Raw genomic sequence first — 14,304 nt, forward strand, 5'->3', positions numbered from 1 at the left:
TTATTTGCAGCATTATCCTGTCTCTGTGATGCCTAACAACATTGGTAATAATGCCCTGGACAGGAGGATATCAAAGGGCCTTTTCACATTCACATCCCTGCACCCCTACCACCTCTATTGCAAACAAACTGGTGGTTTCATTTGTTCACTTTATAGACTAAACGGTGATGACCATCCTCTGTTGGACCAAGATCCTCCCACCTTTACAGCCCTGTGGCCTGACTTCTGCCTGCAGTCTCCACACACAGATCCCTGCAAGGCTAAAATGAGCAGATACATCTATCACACCAAGTACGGGATCTTCGAGTCCTTTGTATTCGGCAGCTTCAAAGCAAAGAAGAACAATGTCAAGATGGGGGAGGACCATCCTGACCCACAGTGGTGCTATCAGGGCCTGGCCTAAGACAGGAGGCAGCACCATAGAGGGGGAGAGGATGGGCTGCAGTCCATGGGGTCTCAGAGAGTTGGACATGACTGAGCGACTAAACACCAGCACCACCCCTCACACGTGCGCCGTATTTACAGCTTGCCATGCAGCAGAGTGCATGTGCAGACTCTTAAAGTCAGACCTTTGGGTCCAATCCTCTCTCTACAAGTTATGAGCTAAGGAAATTACTTCATTTCTTGTTATCTCAGGTACTTCCTAGGTAACATGAGGACATATCAACAGTTTCTCCCCCTTTCCTTTAAAGATTTTTGAGGATTGGGTGAATTATATGTGTCAGGTGCTTAGCATAATGCCGGCCACAATGAAGAATTTAAGTTTTACCTGGAGTAATTACTCATTACTGCTATTACTAACACTGCAAAGGACATTGACTTCTCAAAGAGAAGGAATATATGCCTGTTGCATCCATCGATTCCACAGCAACCACATGATGTGGGCAGCACGGATCTCACGTGATACCTGAAGACACGGGATTCTAGGAGATTTAAATCCACAGGGACAAAGTTAGGAAAATGCAGAGATGGCCCCCACACTGAGGTTATGTGATCCCAAAACCACTGAGGGAGAGAACAGGAGTAAGGGGGTGACTCCAGGTGATCATCCAAGGTCCCCTGAGGTCCACTTAGGCAGGCAGCTTTCCTGTTTGTGAAACTACGTGAGGGGCAGCTATTGGTTATGCTGTGGAGACATGTTCAGCTCACCGATTCCCCTCCGCCCCCTCCCCCTATTGCCTTTTCAATGCATGAACAGGCTTATACGCCAGAGCGAAATCACCTTCTCCAGCTAAGTTCCTGCCCGGACCAATGCCTGGTGAAGGGCAAATGTCCATCCAGTGGAGAAGCTGGGGCAGTGGTTGTAGGAAGGTGACCTGTGTCACACCTGTCATCTGAGGTAGGTAAGGGGGGTCAGGGCATTGAGGCCCAGATGTGATGACACCTGCATGAGGCTGAAAAGGAGGACCTGGGCTAACATACTACTTTTCACTCATATGTCTTGTGATTTGCTCTCATCCACCCACTAACCATACACTGTGTGCCATGCACTATTGTAGGTGCTGGGATGCTCCCTGAGGGATCATATTGGGCAAAACTGCATCTGTCTGATCACAATCTGTATTTACATGAGACCATAGCCATAGTCAGATCTGAGAACTGCTGTTACTGGACATTTGGCCCCTGCAGACAGAAGCAGGAGGCATGCCTTGGAGGGAGATTTTGCAATAAACAAGACTGACCCAGCTCCTCCCCTTTCCCACTCCCCTCGTCATTGCCTGATCCCACCCCTCAGCCAGGATATTAAAGCTCAGTGCATCCCCAGCATCCTCAGGAGCCCTCCTGCAAGGCCACAAAGATGAGCCAGCTCCGCCTCTCCACAGCCCTACTCTTCCTCCTGGTTATCCTGGTTGACAGCACCCCAGTGTATGAACACCATACCCAAGATCAAGGTAGGTCCGGACTCACCTCTCCTCTACAGGTTCTGGGGAAATGATGGTGTTATGCCCAATGTCCGAATCCCCGAGCGGGAAGAGAGAAGGCCTCCAAGACAATGCAACTGGCAGGAAGGGAAGTTTATTACTGACTCGAGCCAGGACTCTCCGCCCGCAACCAACGCAGTGGTGCGGGTCAGAGAGCCCCGAGCCCAAGCTGTTACACAGATTTATAGGGTGAGAAGCGGATTGGTTACACGTTTGCAAAGCAATTTCATTGGTCAATACTTTCGCGCGCGCGGGACTTTCCTGGGGGTTTCCGCCCCGTTCCGAATTTCCTAATTGGCAAACATCGGTGAAAGCTAATTGGTCCTAACTGGCAAACAGTGGTCATTGTTAAGCGAAAGCTACCTGATAGTAGGAAGGCCTACTCCTAATCTAAGTTGCGTTACTTCTGCTCGCCTGACAATGGAAGTCCATGGAAGGGGGAGGGCAGGTGTGAGGTGGGTGCTGCCAACCCTCTCTGGATTTCTCCTGTCACATTGGCCAGGAATTTTGTTTGTCTGGTTGGTTTTGGCAGCATTGACCTTCCTCCCTATGCGAGAATATTCTCTAGTTACAGGGTTACTTTCTCATTACGGTGTGTGGGCTTCTCATCATGGTGGTTTCTCTTGTTGCAGATCAGGGGCTCTAGGCATCTGGGCTCAGTAGTTGCAGTTCACCTGCTTAGTTGCCCCCAAGGCATGTGGAATCTTCCCAAATCAGGAATCAAACTCATGTCCCCTGAATTGGTAGACCAATTCTTATCTCTTGGACCACCAGGGAAGTCTGAATTTGCAAACTTTTATCTCCATTGACATCGCAAGTCTCATGAGGATATATATTAAAATTTTATATTAAATATGCATATATACCACCCAAGTCTACCAGATCAGGGACCCCATTTCTAAGACTATATTCCTTGTCCCTGCCTTGTCCCTGAACCTCACTGTAGTGTAGTATTAAAAAGCTGCATAATTTATCCTTCTCTTGGTTAATGGTCCAGGTCTCCTAAAACTCTTGGAATTTACTGACTTTATAGGCAGGGTAAAAAATGTGACTCAAGGTAACCTCAAGATGCAGCTGATCTCCAAGAAACCTCAAATATCCATTTTGAGGTTACAGTTTTCACCACCTCTCTCATGCTAGCACCTCTGAGCACAGGGGAGGGAACCGAGAGTGACATCAATCACCAACGGCAGATGATCCAACCAATACACCTGTTTAGTGAACCCTAGAAAGAAATACGTAAATACTGGTCTCAGAGGGCTTGTGGATTAGTGAATACAGGTAGATGACATGAGGGTGCTCTGCTCACTAGGGCACAGAGTCTGGGCACACCGCCCTCCCTGTTTGCCATATACATTTCCTCCATTCTACTTGTTTGAGTTATATTTTGTATATTAATTTTGGGATAGTTAGCAAGGCACTTTCCAAAATTTAGCAGGCAGTTCTATGGCGCTGTTGAATTTGAAAGTGAGGTCATGGATACCCCGATTTTACCTATTTGATCACAAGCATGAGTGACTCTGAACCTCTTGGCTGGCATCTGAACTGAGGATGGTCTTGAGCCCTCAACCTGCAGAATCTGCAGTAACTCCACAGATTTCAAATCAGAAGTAACTGATTTGCTGAACACCCAGTGGGTGTTTGGGAAACTGGTTGCTGTAGGTTAAGATACCACATATTTGCTGTCAGAGAAAAACCCCGATTCACTGTGATTTGGGGATTCAGGTGACGTTCTGAAAGCAGGAGTAATGAAAGTAGGACATTGCACCCAGAAACTCTTTTCGGTTATCTGAACTTTCAAAATTCCTAGTAGAATCAGGTAGCGTATCAAATGGGTTGCAACATGATAGTATCTTGTTCTGGCCTTACCACCCACATGCCATGTGGGTAAGTCATCTGCAATTTTCTCATTTGAAGAGGGGTACATGTTGTAGGGGGTTTTGAACAGATTACCAGTTATGAATATAAAGAGCTGATTCACATTTCATGGTGAATTTTGTGCATTTTCCACCAAGATGTGTTCATCTGGTGGAATCTCTACCTACTTGCTCTGGGCAAGAAAGATATTTAGGTTCAAATAATGATTATTCCTCTATTATGAAAAACAACCAGAAGGCTTGGTGAATAAGCACAGCCACTGCATAGAAAACAAGAAACACAGCCCTGTGTCGGTTTGCCCCTAGGACCAAGGCTGATACAATGTTAGTAAAGTCTCCAGGACCTTGCCTTTGTCCTCTTTTGACTATTATTTCATTATACATATTTGTCCTATCCCTTGTTCACTTCTATTATTTTATTATGCATATCTGATCCTTATCCTAGTACATGGACCAGGCCTCCTGAAACTCCTGGAATTTACTGTCTTTCATAGGTCTGGAGACAAGCCATAGAAGGAGACTTGAGAAGCGTTCACTAATAGATTTGGTTTCAGTTTTCATCGATGCTGTGGCTACAGGTTTGAACTTTTTGAACCTCTGGGGAGAGGAGAGGGCACTGAGATTGAGAACAGTCACCACTGGCCAATGATTCAGTCACTATATCTGTTTAGTGAAACCTCAATACAAATCCATGAATATGGGCATTCAGGGAGCTTTTTGGGGGGCAACACACGGTGGTGATTTGAGGGCCCTGTGTTCTCTAGGGCGTGGAGACTCCCCACACCTACATTTCCACTTTGCCTTGCACATCTCACTCATTTTGCTGTGCCTAGATTTATCCTTTATAATAATGTGAGAACTGTATTTGAGTGGTCTTCCTGAATTTGGTCATCAGATTTACTGAGTTATTGAACATGGAGTGGGGTAATGAAACTTCTGTGTTTTAGATACTTTATCAAATCACTACCACTTCGCTGTCATCTGGACTGAGGAAAGTTTTGAGCCCTCAACATGCAGAATCTGTGCTAACTCCTTCAGTTCATATCAGAAGTAAATTGACTTGTTGTACACTTAGTGGGTGTTTGGGGTATTGGATTTCTTTCTGGAGACACCACATATTTGGTGTCAGAGTAACCCAGACTCACTCTCCCTGTGCTTTGGGAGTTGGTAAGAGTCTTGGGAAGGGGAGTAATGAAAATAGCACACTGCACCCAGAAACTCTCACAAATTATTGATATTTTCAGAGTTCCTGGCAGAATAGCGTAGTATATCAAATGAGTTGAGACAGGGAAATTTCTTGTCCCAACCCTGCCACCCATATGCTGTGTATTCTGGGACAAGTCATCTACAGTTTCCTCATCTGAATAGCAGGTACGTGCTACATGGATTCTTTGACCATATTACCAGACATAAATATAAAGAGTTTATTTGCATGCCATGGCCAATTTGGTCATTTTCCACCACAATATGTACATTTGAAAAAATTCCTCTACCTACTTCCCTGGAACCAGAAAGTATATTTATGTGTCAAATAAGGATTATCCCTCTATTATAAAAATTAATCAGAAAGACCTGGGACCCCTGAGCAGAGTAACTGCAGGGAGAGCATGAAACAGCCCTTGCGTAACTGGTTCATGAGACCAATGTTGATACAATATTAGCAAAGTCTCCAGGCCTTTTCCCTTGTCCACTTTTGACTATCATTTCATATCCATGTTTGATCCTTTCCTGATTCATGATCCAAGACTCCTGAAAATGTTGCAATTTTTGTCTTTTATAGTTGCCAACCTTTTTAAAGGAATGGGATTCAATGAAATAAAAGGATTGGCTCAAACAATGAGTAAAGGTTTGAACTTTCTTTACTTGTGGGGATAAGGGAGGGCACTGAGATTGAGATTGGTCACCATTGGCCAATGATTTAATAAATATGTCTATTTAGTGAAACCTCAATAAAAAATCCTTCAATATACCCGTGGCGGATTCATGTCAATGTATGGCAAAACCAATACAATACTGTAAAGTAATTAGCCTCCAATTAAAATAAATAAATTTATATTAAAAAATAAATAAAATAAAAATATATAACATAAACAAAAAAATGAAACAAAACAAAGATCCATCAATATAGGCTCAGAGAGCTTATGAGGTAGAAGCCAATGGTGGTGATGTGAGGTTGTTGTGCTCACCAGGTCGTGGAGGCTCCGCCCACCTCCATTCCTCCTTTGCCCTAAACATCTCCTCCATTTCATGGTTCCTGAGTTTTATCCCGTACATTAACCTTAGAACAGTAAGAGTCTTCCTGAGTTCGTTCGCCTGTTCTATTGTTATTGAGCATTGAGGTGAGGTCAGGGAAACTCCCACTTTTAGTCACTTGGTCAAGAGCATGAGTGACTTGAGAACATACGGCTGACATCTGAAGTCAGGACAATATTAATGCCCCAACCTGTGGCGTCAGCACTAACTCCACAGATACGGTATCAAAAGTCAGGTGACTGTGGTTCACCCATTGGGTATTGGGAATCAGATGGTGTTTGTGGAGAAACCACGTATTTCTTGTAAGGAAGAAACAGACTCACCCTCCCCTGTGATTTGACGGCTCACATGAGGCTTGGGGAGAGGTGAGTAGTGAAAGTGGGACACTACTCCCAGAAACTCTTACCAGTTATCTGTATTTTCAAGTTCCTAGCAAATCAGTAGCGTTATCAAATGGGTTGTAACCTGTCAGTGTCTTGTCCTGATGAGTCCACACACATGCTTGTGTGCTGGGGCAAGTCATTTGCAGTTTCCTCATCTGAACAGGGAAAACATGTTACATGAGTTCTTTGAACAGATGACGAGTCATGAATACAAAGTTTATTCACTTTCGATGGCCAGATTTTTCCATTTTCCACCACAATATGTTGATCTGAAAAGCATTTCTCTACCTACTTGCTTTGGACAAATAAAAATATTCACTTATCAAGCAATGATATTCCTCTATTATTAAAAACTAATTAAAAAATGTGGAACCACAGAGGAAAGCAACTTCAGGGAGAGCAAGAAACAGCCCTTGTGTAGTGGGCTGTGGGACCAAAGCTGGTACAATATTACAAAAGTCTCCAGGCCCTTTCCCTTGTCCTTTTTTGACTGTTATTTTCTTATCCATGTTGATCCTTTCCCTGTTTCATGGACCAGGCCTCCTGGAAACTCTTGTAATTTACTCTCTTTCATAGGTCAGATGATGATTTCTGGAAGGCAACTGGAGAACCATACAGTAGAGGTGTTCCCAACACAAGTGCTCAAAGAAGAGAATAAAGGTTTGTAGTTTTTGCACCTCTGGGGAAAGGAAAGTTCACTGAGAGTGACAGCAATCGCCAATGGCTAGTGATCCAACCACTATGCCTGTTTAGTGAAATCTAGAAAGAAATACATAAATGCTGGGGTCAGGAAGATTGTGGGTTGGTGAATACTGGAAGATAATGGAAGGGTGTCCTGCTTACTAGGGAACAGAGGCTGGGCACACATCCACCCCCACTTATCCTACACATCTCCTCCACTTTACTGCCTTGAATTATATTTTGTATATCAATCTGGGAAGAGTAAGCAAGGTTTTCCTAAGTTTAGCTGCAGATTCTATTTAGTTGTTGAATTTGAAGGTGGGACGTGGATTCCCCGATTTTAGCCATTTGGTCACAAGCATGAGTGACTCGGGACCTCGTGGCTAGCATCTGAACTGAGGACAGTCTTGAGCCCGTAACCTGCAGAATCTGCAGTAACTCCACGAATTTCAAATCAGAAGTAAATGGACTAGCTGGACACCCAATGGGTGTTTGGGAAATTGGTTTGTGTTTGTAGGGACAGCACATATTTGTTGTCTGGGAAAAACCCAGACTCATTCTCCCTTGTGATTCAGGGGCTCAGAGATGCTCTAAAAAGGGGGAGCAATGACAGTAGGACATTGCATCCAGAAACTGTTCTCAGTTATCTATTTTTCCAGATTTCCTGGCAGAATCAGGTAGTGTATCAGATGAGTTGTAATTTGAGAGTATCTTGTCCTGGCCCTGCCACTCACATGCCATGTCCTGGGGCAAGACGTCTGCAGTTTTCTCATCTGAACAGGGGATGCATGTTACATGGGTTTTTGAAGAGATTACCAGTCATGAATGTAAAGATTTGAATCACATTTCATGGTGAATTTTGGGCATTTTCCACCAAGAAGTTTAATCTGGAAACAATTTCTCTACCTACTTGTTTTGAGTAAAAAAGTATATTTAGGTGCCATATAATGATTATTAATACTTCCCAGGTGGCATTAGTGGTAAAGAACACACCTGCCAATGCGGGAGACCTGGGTTCAATCCCTGGGTCAGGAAGATCCCCTGGAGAAGCGCACGGAAACCCACTCCAGCATTCTTGCCTGGAGAATCCCATGGATAGGGGAGCCTGGTAGGCTACAGTCCACGGGGTCGCAAAGAGTAGGAAATGGCTGAGTGAATTCACTTTCAGTTTTCACTTTTCTGGGCTCATGAGGGTCTTCCAAACTCATCAACTTCACATGCCAAAAGACACTTTTATTGTTTTCATCACATCACAAATACTAAGATTTTTAGGAACAGTGTCAGGAAAAAGATGAAAAAACAAATACGTACATTTCTTCTTACAATCACAGTATCAATAGTATCAATATTCAATTTATAGAATCCCTGTGAGGTAACCAAAGTAAACACAGAGGTATGTTTTCTTCATGCCTTTTTCCATTGTAGCACAATCCCTTCAAAATTTTTATTAGTGATTAATTTTATTAATGATTTTATTAAAATTTTATTAATAACCATACAGATAAGTGCAGAGAATATTAATAGTATTATAAAACTCAGGCATCCAGACCCAGTAATTATTGACACGTAAGGAATATTTCTTACCTGTGACCTGTTTATGTTGTAGAGTTGTGGGTTTTTTTTTTTTTTTTTTTAGCATTTCTGTATTTATTGGGGTGAGTTAGTTAGTGGCAGACCCCAGGTTCAGTAGTTATGGCATACCAACTTAGTGCCTACAGTATTTGGGGTTTAATTTTCTGACAATGGATTGAACCCAGAATTCCTTTCTTGGAAGGCAGATTCTCAACCACTGGACCACCAGGGAAGCCTTATAGAAGTTTTAAGGCTAATCAAAGGCATTATCCCAATTTTGCTTGGTACTTCATGAGAAAGTATACATTTGTACATGAATACTGTATCCAGGAGATGGTGAAAGATAGGGAAGCCTGGCTGCAGTCCATGGGGCCGCAAAGAGTCCAACACAACTGAGCGAATGAACAACTACAACTGTATCATGTCACGCTTAGCAACAGTCATAATTATGTTCCAGAAAGAGGTTTTCAAATGGGCTTTTCAATTTGACCATCCCCCACAACCCTAACATTCTCTATTCCAAACAAACTGGTGGTTCTAGTTGTTGACCTCTTAAAGAGCTGTGATGACCATCCTCATAACTGATGATTCCCCTCTCATTCCAGCAGATTCTAAGCCTGCCTTCTGCCTGGAGCCTAAATTAACAGGTCACGGCAAGGCCTCGAGGCCCAGGTACTTCTACAATGCTGAGACTGGTCACTGTGAGCCGTTTACATATGGCGACCTCGGAGGGAACAAAAACAACTTTGTAACAGAAGAGGAGTGCATGAAGACCTGCGGTCAAGAGGCAGGGTCCCTGTGGTAAGACAGGGGGTAGGGCACCGTGGGAGGGGAAGGGCTGGGGAAAGAGGTGGAGCTCAGGGGGCCACACGCCATTCACCCTGCACAGTGTCCTCCTCCTCGCTGCTGCCAGGAAAAGAGGCTGCAGTGTCCTGTGAAACCCACACTGAGTGAGTTCTCCAGGGAGAGAATGGCAGAAGGTCAACCCCAGATGCCTCTTTGTGGTCATCTCAGCCTGATCACATGCTCCCCTTTCTCAGTTGGGAACACTGACTCAGCCACCCTTCAGGGCAGGTCTGCAGTGCTCCTGAGCACCCCACCCAGGCTTGGAAAATTCACTTCCATCTTGTTCGTGATTCGGGTCGTGGGACCATAGTTCCATATTTTTTGGAAAGTATAGTATCTGTCAAGATGACAGGCTTCCACGTCTGGGCCTACAATGCTGGAGCTCAGCAAGTTCTTTTTTTCTGTTTTTTTTTTTTGCAGAGAACATGCAAAAAGGTCCCCAGGAACCCTGAAGTCTGAGGAGGACCCCTGCAGGGCTGGGTTTTGGCTGCTTCTGAAACTGCTCAGTCTCCTCGCAGTTCTCTCCTCTACCCTCATCAGCCAGACCTGTCCATTTCATTTCCTCCATGGGTCTACATGTCTTAATTCTGTCTCATCCAGTTGGCTGTCAGCACCATGAGAACATGTCTTCCCTTTATCCCTAGCACTTAGCACGGTTCCTGGCTAAGGAGACAGTTCATAATTATTTGAGGAAGGAAGGAAGGGATGCAGAAACACATTTCCCATGACCAGAGTAACTACAGAGCCAGCGGTTTTATGACAGGATTTTTGTTTTAACGCCCCTCCTCACAGCATCCTCACCTTCAACCCCCTCCCCACCATCATTGCTCTCCTTGTGCGTGGCCAATGTGGAATTTCCAGCCTCTAGTTTTCAGCATCAGTCATGAAAGAAGAGTTTGGGATAAAGAAGCTCCTTGACCCCACAATGCTGCTGCATTTTCTTTTCTGTGGCTTCATCCACTGTGGCTTATATTTCAATAAATGCATATTCAAAATTAAACTGACTGGAGTTTGCAACTACAAACCTTAACCAAGAGAGTCCATGGAAATGGTGGTCCTTCTCACTATTCTGCAGAGTAGTGGGCACCTCCTGTTTCCCAGTCCACAGACTGTGCACTACTGGGTATAGGAAGCAAATCCATCATAGAATCATCGACCTCTCAGTAGGTCCCCCAAGCTACACAAAACCTGGGAGACAAACACCTCTACATGACAGCTTTTATTCCTGTCTTCTAAGTTCAGTCAAATTTGGGGGCAAGTTGTCCTACGGGGCTCCCAGAAGAAGAATGGGCTTTAGGCTCTATTGTCCACTTTTCTAAGGAATCCGATACCCCGAGGTGACTTGTGGGGAGGAGGCTTCTTAGTTCAGTTAAAGAAGAGCAACTACCCTTTAGTGCCCCAGGCTCTGCGTTAGCTGCATTTTGACTGCATTATTCTATTAACCATCCTAAGAGTTCTTCAAGAGAGGAAATGGAGGCATAGCGATGCCACTTAGCTGCTGCATTCGTTTCCTAACATGGCAACTTCCCACGCTCAAGTAGAGGCACGTTGATGATGTTTTTCTTCTCTGTGTCAGAGAAGATGTAGGACTGAGGCACTTTGGGAAAACAGAGTATCTGTTTCATGACAGATGAGTAAAGTGAGCCATGGAGACCACAGTAGGCACAGTATCGCAGTAAACAAGAACACAGATGGTGCTGATGCTATTACTCCCATGCAGTCTTGGGCAATTTCTCAGCATCTCTGAGCTCTCTTTTCTTTAGTTATAAATAAGGATATAAGGATAGATAACAATCTTACTTGCTAATATTTCTAGCCAGAGACCAGTAGAAACACCACATTCCTAGTTTAACGCCCGTTCCTAGTTGAACTCTGTTGGGTTTATTACTCACAGCAGCAAGGAACAGGAATCATCTTGGAACAATACGCTGTCTCATTAAGACAACGTTAGAAAGAGCTTACAGGATGTGGGCTGTGTTAGGTGATTTGGGGGAGGGTTTCAGGAATTTGGCTTTGCTCTGGATGTTGGAAATGCTCCCAAAACTGTGTCGCAGGAATAGAACAGACAATCAAAAATGGCTCGGCAAGGTAGTCTTGACTTCTACAGAAGGGCACGCTACAGAGGAAGGTCTGGGAGCTAGCACACAGAGCTGGAAGTCCCTTCAGTTTTTATTCCTAAAACACAGGTTCCCTCCTCCAACTCCTCATAGGCTGAGAGTCACAGAGTTACAGTCTTTCTCGATGTTGCCTAAATTTTTGATTGGACGACTTATAGTAACTATTTCCCTCACCCTTTCAGTTCTTTGCGCATGTCCAGGCTAAAGCCCGCAAAATTAGTGTGCCAGGACAAAGCCTGCGGAATTAGCCCACCAAAACGTTCTTGTGAGGATGGAGAATCAGGAAGTGAAAAGAACAAAGGATTGCCAACTAGCCACCATTTTAGGCTATATACCTTTCTGTTCAACTATTCTAAGAATGAATCGCTTCTTTATTTCTTATAAATTCTCCTTTGATAGGAAAAATCATATCTTTCTTACATGGATGAAGGCTGTGAAGAAGTGGGACAGATCTCTAAATGGGTATCTTGATTTTAACTCTAATAAGGGGAGACTAGATAGAGGTGAGAGCTGTACTTGATCAAGAAGTAGCAATCATTCAAGATAGGAAGGTGCTTGGTCATACTGGTGCTTTGTGTAATTTAGCTCCTTTTGTCAGTACTCAAACATGGTAATCGAAAATCCTGTTTTAGTCTAGATCTTTCACAAATGCAGAATGGCCTCATCTGGTGTTGAAATTTTGTGAAATATTTATGTTGAGCAGAAGAACATAGGACCATTGTGGTACCAGCTCAGGTCTTGACACTCAGAGGTTGCTTTTATCTTTCTCTATCAATCTCATAATGTCTGATAAGAATAAAAAAGTTGTATTTGTTAAATTCTTTGTCCACATCCTGGCAGAATAACCATTTAATGACTGTCAGAGTTGATAGAAGTAATGGTAATACTATAAATATATGATAATTTTTATTAATAGCTATTAGTTCATAGCAGCATCATGAAATGACTTGGTATTAATGACAGATTAGCTTCAGTAACTCGCTATGTTGTTGTGTGATCTTGGGCAAGTCACTTCACCTCTCTGAGTCATAGATTCTTTCTTTGTGAAATAGAATGATGGCGTTTGTCTTAAGCACTAAGCAGGTTTGGGTACTTTTGAGAACCATGTTGACTTCACTGCTAAAGTGCAAACCCCTGGACTGTAGCCCTCCAGGCTCCTCTGCCCGTGGAATTTTCCAGGCAACAATACTGGAGTGGGTTGCCATTTCTGTCTCCAGGGGATCTTCCTGATTTCTGTCTTGAGTTTTAAAAGGCTTTGAGGCTAAGAAAGCCTTGAAAACCCTCACCTCTGAGATTGGCCCTGTGCGGTCAGAGAGAGGGGATGGGGTGGGGGTGGGTTGAGATGAGGGGAAGCAGCCGGTCCCGCCTTACTGTCCCCTCCTGATGCCCAGCTTCTGAGTCTCCCACAGCTCGAGCTATTTCGTGAGGCTCTATTTGGAGTCCCTGCTGGTAAGCCTGCCCACGCCGGATTTCAGCATAGCCTACAACGTCATCTGCCTCACATGCACGGTGGTGGTCTTGTGCCATGGCTCTTCCTACAACCTATTCTCCCACACCTTCCACATCAAAGAGCCGAGAAAGGTGGCCTGACCAAGTGGCTGGCCAACCTCATCCGACAAACCTGAAGCATCTCCCCTCCCCCTATCCCCGAGACTTAGAGCTGTGCTGTTCAGGACAGTAGTCATGAGTCTGACATGACATTTGAATTTAAATTAATTTAAACTGAAAGTGCATTTCCTCAGGTGTACTCGCCACATTTCAAGTGCTCAGTAGCCATACGTGATTAGTGGCTACTGTACTGGGCATCATGGGGACAAATGTTCCCACCACTGCGAAAGTTCTGTTGGACAGCACTGGCCTGGGTAAGAGGATTTGTTAAAATATTTGTACCACTGTGTGGTAGGTGGAGATTACTGATTGTGGAATAAAAAGTATCTAATTCCTTGATTCTTTATCTCCTGTCCTTGAGGCCTGGGGAGAGTTGGGGCCTAGGGAGAGTTTGGCAGGTACCTGAACTGGATCTCCTACCTGATCCCCTCCCCCACCAAAAAAACAACCAACCAATCAACCAAAGGTCCCTGCTTCCTCCCACCCCTGCCAGAAATTCCTTCTCATCTCCTGCTTCCCTCCTCCCCCAGCATCCTCCTCTGACTGGTTCCCAGAACTCCCTGGGTTTGACGGGGAGTGTTTATGTCAACATCTCCACGGCCATGAAAATGAATCATCCTGTGCCTTTTAGGAGCCCCTGAGAGCCAGTCCTCTATCACCAGGGGTCGCTCTGGAGAGACGCTGGAGACACAGAAGAGCTTTGGGTGATCATTTTCCAACCAGATGCTGCATTGCAGCCATTTGGGGCTCTTGTGAAATAATGCAGGTTCCTGGGATCCAGACCCTGTGAATTCAGTCAGTTTGGGTGGAGCCCAGCCTTCCAGTTTTTATGTTTTTATCTGACTCTTTGAGATCTTGGATTCTGGGTGGTCTTCAGACCACCCACAGGCTTTGAAACCCTTGGATTGAAGCCTGCCCCTGCCCACGTCCTAGCTATATAACCTCAGATTCCTGTGAAACAAGTTCTCTGGCAAATGTCTGCCCTGCCCCCATCTTCGTAATCTTCCTCTGACACATTTGTCACGTGTGTACATTACTTGTGGTC

The 14,304-nt window shown here is 44.5% G+C and overlaps 1 protein-coding gene across 1 annotated transcript; it reads left to right on the forward strand.

Moving 5' to 3' along the window:
• The first annotated feature begins 1,798 nt into the window (after nucleotides 1–1,798).
• Nucleotides 1,799–10,064, forward strand: LOC122681048 (trophoblast Kunitz domain protein 1-like). Its single transcript, XM_043882765.1, has 6 exons — nucleotides 1,799–1,892; nucleotides 4,294–4,377; nucleotides 5,580–5,639; nucleotides 7,012–7,095; nucleotides 9,294–9,489; nucleotides 9,955–10,064. Coding segments are annotated over exons 1-6 (519 nt in total). The 3' UTR covers nucleotides 9,956–10,064.
• The last annotated feature ends 4,240 nt before the right edge of the window (nucleotides 10,065–14,304 follow it).

Source organism: Cervus elaphus, chromosome 23 (assembly GCF_910594005.1).
Source record: "Cervus elaphus chromosome 23, mCerEla1.1, whole genome shotgun sequence".
Taxonomy (NCBI): Eukaryota; Metazoa; Chordata; class Mammalia; order Artiodactyla; family Cervidae; genus Cervus; species Cervus elaphus.

Excerpts from the sequence above, each read along its gene's own strand:
- LOC122681048 (XM_043882765.1), top strand. The coding sequence starts at position 1,799 with ATGAGCCAGCTCCGCCTCTCCACAGCCCTACTCTTCCTCCTGGTTATC. Across the intron at positions 5,640-7,011 it reads AGGATTGGCTCAAACAATGA|GTCAGATGATGATTTCTGGA; the intron begins GTAAAGGTTTGA and ends TCTCTTTCATAG. Across the intron at positions 7,096-9,293 it reads GCTCAAAGAAGAGAATAAAG|CAGATTCTAAGCCTGCCTTC; the intron begins GTTTGTAGTTTT and ends CTCTCATTCCAG.